General features: G+C 38.2%; 1 protein-coding gene across 1 annotated transcript in view; it reads right to left on the reverse strand.

Moving 5' to 3' along the window:
* ino80c (INO80 complex subunit C) overlaps positions 1–6249 on the reverse strand; it is a 48719-nt gene extending 42470 nt beyond the window's left edge. Inside the window, exon 1 of the mRNA XM_028817412.2 lies at positions 5885–6249. Coding sequence (XP_028673245.1) covers positions 5885–6148 — 264 coding nt within the window. The 5' untranslated portion in view covers positions 6149–6249. The remainder of the gene's footprint in view (positions 1–5884) is intronic.
* Positions 6250–6674: the final 425 nt, after the last annotated feature.

The raw sequence follows: 6674 nt of genomic DNA on the forward strand, positions 1-6674 counted from the left end.
TGGGAAATTCCATCTAATTAAATCATACTAGGGCGGCATGGTGGCGCAGTGGTACCGCTGCTGCCTCACAGTAAGGAGACCCGGGTTCACTTCACGGGTTTTCCCTGTGTGGAGTTTGCATGTTCTCCCCATGTCTGCGTGGGTTTCCTCTGGGTGCTCCGGTTTCCTCCTACAATCCAAAGACATGTAGGTTAGGTGCATTGGCGATTCTGAAATTGGCCCTAGTGTGTTGCTTGGTGTGTGTGTGTGTGTGTGTGTGTGTGTGTGTGTATCCTGCGGGGGGTTGGCGCCCTGCCCGGGATTGATTCCTGCCTTGCGCCCTGTGTTGGCTAGGATTGGCTCCACCAGACCCCCGTGACCCTGTGTTTGGATTCAGCGGGTTTGGAAAATGGATGGATGGATAAATCATACTAAGCAGCAAGAAGTGTCCTGAATAAAATACTTATAGATACTGTGGATCTTCAAATCTTTACAAAAACCGTTATATTGAAAGAAAATCTAAAAGCTTAAGAGTTGTCTTTAAGTGTACTGCATATCAGTGAAATATTACAAAATGATATGGTCAATAGGTGCAAAAGCCTCATCACGGAATAAAGAGTGATTGCTTAATCCTTAAAATATCTTGTTGCTGTTTTTAACATGCAGGGGAACTAGGAGGTTAAACTGACAATTCTGCCTATAAAAAACTACAAGCTCTTTATTTATAGTTTTTACAGTGCGTTAAACACTAAGCCTCATATTGTTAACCATATTGCCCATACGTGGTGCAGAGTAGTTTTGGAGGGTATTGCACCCCCTCAAAATTGAACATATGTCAATAAAACATGCTATACATATACAATTCTTATATATAATACGCTACTGTGGCTGTCCGTTTGTCTGTCCAAGATTTCAAATCACCTGTAGCTCGCAAACCATTTGACCTATTGACCTGAAATTTAGTACACATATACTACGTGACATCTACTATCCACTTCCGGGGTAAAGATTGACCTCCAAGGTTACTCCTCTTTTGATTTTTATTTTATTTTAATGTAGAATCAATTCCCGGCAGCGGCCAGCAGGGCGGTTGTGCGACGCATGTGTACGAGTGCCATTCTTATTCCCTATCACCTTCGCTGTCACTTCCCCTACCTCTTCATATCTTAAATCATTCTTGAGGCAGAACGAAGACTTAAGTGCCAGCTTAAGTGAAAAAATTTAAGAAAACATACAAGTAATTGCAACACAAACACTGACTTAATCAGTTTCAACGCGAAAAGATGCCGATTAAAGAGGAGAAGAAGTGGGCCACTAGGGTGGAGAAAAGAAGAGGTGCTCAGGAAGCAGCAAGTGCATCAACCTCTGAGCAAATGAATGATAAACATGCAGAGAAAGAGGATGAAAACCAGGAATGCTCAAGTCAAGTGTATTAACTGCACGTTATCGCGCAGTGCGCCATTACTGGTATCATAATAATGATAAATTTTGTTCTCTAATGTTGAGTTTTCAAAACTCTTGTCATATAACACAACATATCATACTATGTTCCTGCTTGGTGTTACATCAGAAGGACTCAAGTGAAACACTTGCAACCATTTCCAAAACTTTATTCAGCTTGTCTCTCTAGTCCTCTACTGGCAAATCAGCATCTAACATTCAATTAACTACAACATACACTTAACTAAACCAACATAACCATCCAATGTAACCACATAGTTTATGTTTATGCCGGAACAGCTGCGATTATTGGCACTCAAAGTCAGTCAGTAAAATTAAGGAGGCCCTGAAAGAGAGATATCCAACACAGACCTACACACAAGAGTGCTCCTTCTGACCATATTCCTGTTGAATGCTGAACTTACTGACACTAAAAATAAGGCTCCTTTGCACTGTACTGAGTAGGGATGCTCTGATCAATTGGCTAGTTATCAAAATCAGCTAATTTTCACTAAAAAATACTCAATCAGTGATCAGCAAATTTAACAATCACAAAAGCTGATCGTTTCAGCCCTTGCTTTTCTAAGCTTTATGGTAATTTTAGTTTCAGTGCTCCTTTACACAAGGTATTATGGTACCTGAGCCAGCAAACTTCCTGCAGCTTAAACAAAAAAAAAAAAAAAAAAAACACGACAAGTCAAGGTTTCTTTTAACAGTGCAGTCTCTTCTGTATAGCACAGTGACAGGTGACTGAAATATGAGCTTTTACGTTAAAGAAAGTGGAGTAATAAACTGAGAAAGGAATCGGATGAGTCGCCCTGTGCAGTTAAACAAGCAGCAAGAAAAGCTACTTTAATAAATTCAGTCCTTTTTATTTTGCCCTTTAAACTAAAACTGACACCATTTCAGTTAGGACAATGCACTTGATTAAAGTGCAGCAGCTTACATTTTTAATTAGAAAAAGAAAAGAAAAAAGAATTTGAAATTGCTGCTTAGTAAATAATAGACTTGTTAGCTTAACAGCAAAATACAGTGCATCTGGAAAGTTTCACAGCGCATCACTTTTTCCACATTTTGGTTATGTTACAGCCTTATTCCAAAATGGATTAAATTCATTTTTTTCCTCAGAATTCTACACACAGCACCCCATAATGACAACGTGAAAAATGTTTACTTGAGATTTTTGCAAATTTATTAAAAATAAAAACATAGAGAAAGAACATGTACATAAGTATTCACAAGGCTTCAGGACAACTCTGTGAATGTCCTTGAGTGGCCCAGCCAGAGCCCAGACTTGAATCCGATTGAACATCTCTGGAGAGACCTTAAAATGGCTGTGCACCGACGCTTCCCATCCAACCTGATGGAGCTTGAGAGGTGCTGCAAAGAGGAATGGGCGAAACTGGCCAAGGATAGGTGTGCCAAGCTTGTGGCATCATATTCAAAAAGACTTGAGGCTGTAATTGCTGCCAAAGGTGCATCGACAAAGTATTGAGCAAAGGCTGTGAATACTTATGTACATGTGGTTTCTCAGTTTTTTTATTTTTAATAAATTTGCAAAAACCTCAAGTAAACTTATTTCACGTTGTCATTATGGGGTGTTTTGTGCAGAATTCTGAGGAAAAAAACTAATTTAATCCATTTTGGAATAAGGCTGTAACATAACAAAAGGTGGAAAAAGTGATGTGCTGTGAATACTTTCCGGATGGACTGTACATTTTTTACTTATAAACTTGTTAGTTGGTGTCTTCCTGATAAACAACTTATGATCATTTCATACATCTGCAGCCTTTTAAAAGCGTTGTACTGTGTTTACTATTTTGTTGCTGTGTGTCATATAGCACAAGTGTGGTACGAAACAAGTACTCCATAATTAAATGGTAATTCAAATTTATAACACCACCTCAAGAACTACGCATGTCTAGCTGGTACACTGTAAAAAAATTAAATTAAATAAAAACGCCTGTATAAATATGTTAAATGTATATTTTAACAACAAAAAATGGTGTAATGCAACTGATGAAATAAAATTATTAAAAGCTATAAGTGTACGTATTTGTCCATTTTAATTGAATGACAAAATAAAAAGGTCTGAATTCATTAAAGTAGCTTTTCTGTCATTTGTCTAACAGCACAGAACAACTCCTCAGATTTCTTTTTCTCAGTTTATTACTGTACTCTCTTTAATGTAAAATATTACAATCTTCTCAGTCTCTGCTTAAAAAAAACAAAGGAGCCCTACAACTAAATTACCATAAAGATTAGAAACGCAGGAGCTGAAAAAAAAATGTTATTTTGTGACTGGCCAAGTTGCCCAGTCACTGGTTGAGTCTTCTGTAGTAAAAATCAGCCAATTGGCATCAGCAGAAGATCGACTGGAGGAGCATCACTAGAAACAGGGAGTCATTCTTCACTAAAGTAAGCCTTAGCAGCCTTCTTTGTTGAATTATGGATTTGGCTGTGGTGTTAAGCTAATATTGCAGATTCCCTTTTGGATGACCAATGGATTGCTGTTGTGTTACGTCTTTCGCCCCCACTTAAATAGTGAAAATATGTCTGTACTATTGCCTTAATTCATTTCTCTAAAGTATACTGGAATCCGCCCACCCAACTAGGCTGCTCATCTCACTGTTCTTCAAGGACTGCGCCCTGCCATGCATGATTGACTTGCTGATCTGGTTATCACATTATATATTTTACTGTGCTTTTCAATTATTTTGATTTGAATCCTTGAGCTACAGAAAAGTAATAATCAAATAAAATTGCACTATTCATCATATTGTATACAGCAGCCATTGAAACCACTCCTAAATTTTAAAGATCGTGGCAGGGGTGACTATGAAAAGAACAATATGAAACACAGCTTAACAGCACCATAACATTCTCAGACCCATATTTAGTCTGATTCATGCTCAGGCCCGGAGCCTGTGGTGGCTGTACCTGGAACCAACCGTGAATGGGGCGTCAGGCCAAGGGCATTTCTCATTTGTATTGCCTCTGCGGTTTTACTCATTTTTCTTCATGCTACTTCAAACATTTTGATGTCCATGCAGTAAAGTGCAATAGAAAGTGTAACATTCTGACATTTTGTCTTGCTTATATAATATTTACCAAGCAAGAAATGCACATTTACTATATTTTTTATCACTCTATCTTCAGATTCATATATTGAAACAGAGCTATATTAAAACAGACTGGGATAGATTTTTGGTCATTCTAGAAGTTTAAAAAAAAGAAAGTCTGAATTAGTGTAAGCCATCCTAATTTAGGATGTTCATAAGAAATGTAATGATTCACTTCATGAGGTAGACGTACACAGTAAGATATTCGAAAAATTAAAATGTGTGCTTCAAATTAAACATTTAAAATCTAAATATTCTCAATTGTAACGGAAGTGTGTCCTTTTTCACTCTCTGATAGAAGTCCACAGAGAGTAAAGTCCCTAGTAAAGGATCACAAATAGCATTATATTTATAACCACGGACCATGAAATAGTCTAAAATGATACCCATGATTATGTTTGAAGTTTGTCATTTTTAACCATTAATGATCAGCAACCTCAAAAGATCATACAATGAAAATCCATGTGTCTATATTACTGATCCCCTTTTTTCAAAGTTTTGCATAAAGAAGTCAATTTGACCCTTCATATTCTATTAGTGGGAGAATCTCTGGTTCAGTTGATGTGGCATGCAAGACTTCTCAAGTCCTTCTGATCATTTTTGCTACAGACACCTATTGGTTTACTCTTTACCTTAAGGGTGTAATTTCCTGCACAAACTATGGTCCAAAAATGAGGGGCTGTCGGGTCTGCAAGGGCAAAAATAGAGGGGAACTCCAAAAAGCTTGTCTTCTTGTATAAGCAGAAATCAAAACGAGTTTATACTCTTACAAATGCAAAATATCTCTTTCCAAAATATTTTAAAACAGGTGCAGATATAAAAAAAAAAAAGGTTTGGGAGAGTTACCTTCTTTTATACAAAAAGTGTACTTTGGGGGACATATTCATATTATACTTGTGATCCATCAATTGGATAAAATCTATTTTACTTTAAAGTGGACATCTTATTCTTTACCCTTACTTGGTAAGGAAAAAAAAATATGGTGCAAACCGGGCTATATTCCAGTTTATGTACCCTATAGTGGAACTCCATCTAATGAGGACACAAAAGATGAAGTTAACAAATATGAGAATGGAATTCCTGATGTGAAAGTTGTTACATTTGCTGTCTAAAAATGGAATCGCGTTTATTGAAAGAGTTGCAACCTTTTCCTCAATCTGAGAATATTAGATGTGTGATTTTTAAGTAAAAAAAAAATAATGTGAATTGCAATGGAATAGAATGGAAGCAATCTGCAAGTTGACCTAGAAATTCTTGACTGACAAGTCAATATACACTAATGTTTCTATCCTTATGTTTATTCTGTCGCTTTACTGGTACAGCACGAACTCGGAGATCATCACCTGCGGCTGCGCCGGTATTGGCAGCGGTGCAGAGGGGACATTCAAGCCGCCGGGAATGACCAGCTTCTTCTTCTTCTTTGCGCTACTGCCGACGCCAACACCGCCTGGGACCGGACCGCCGCTGTGTCCCGGACTTGCAGGACGCTTCTTTCCTCTGGCTTGTGACGCGAAGATACCTGGAGACTTGCTCGTAGGACTGGACGAAAAAGAAACGGCAAAAAGCTCTCCGGTAACAGGTACCGACGATGAAAGGTCGTCTGTCATTTAATCGATTCCAGCCAGAAAACAAGAATGGAAAGGGAGGCGAGGAAAAGAATCTTGCCGCCGTAACTTTACTTCGTTTTGGGAAACCGGAAATACACAACAGGAAATGACGACAACGTCTTGTGCCACTGAGCTCACGCTTGTGTACCTAGATTGGCATAAAAAAAAAGGCAGGAAATAATATCGGCCATACTGCTTCAGTATAGAATAGTATAGTAGACCAGACCAAAGAGAATATTTATGGATGTGGTGAAAAAGGACATGAAGGTGGTGGGTGTAACAGAACAAGATGTAGAAGACGGGAAGATATGGAAGAAGATGATCCGCTGTGGCAATCCCTAACGGGAGTAGCTGAAAGAAGAAGATGTATAGCATAGCATAGTTAGGGTTGCCAGACGTCCCTTATATACGGGACATGTTCCATATTTGATAATTTTGCCCCCTGTCTCGTACTGACCTTTCAGGGACACCCAAATGTCCTGTATCTAGTTCATTTTCAAATTTCGTTTTAAAAATATATTTTTCT

This window comes from Erpetoichthys calabaricus, chromosome 13 (genome assembly GCF_900747795.2).
Source record: "Erpetoichthys calabaricus chromosome 13, fErpCal1.3, whole genome shotgun sequence".
NCBI lineage: Eukaryota > Metazoa > Chordata > Cladistia > Polypteriformes > Polypteridae > Erpetoichthys > Erpetoichthys calabaricus.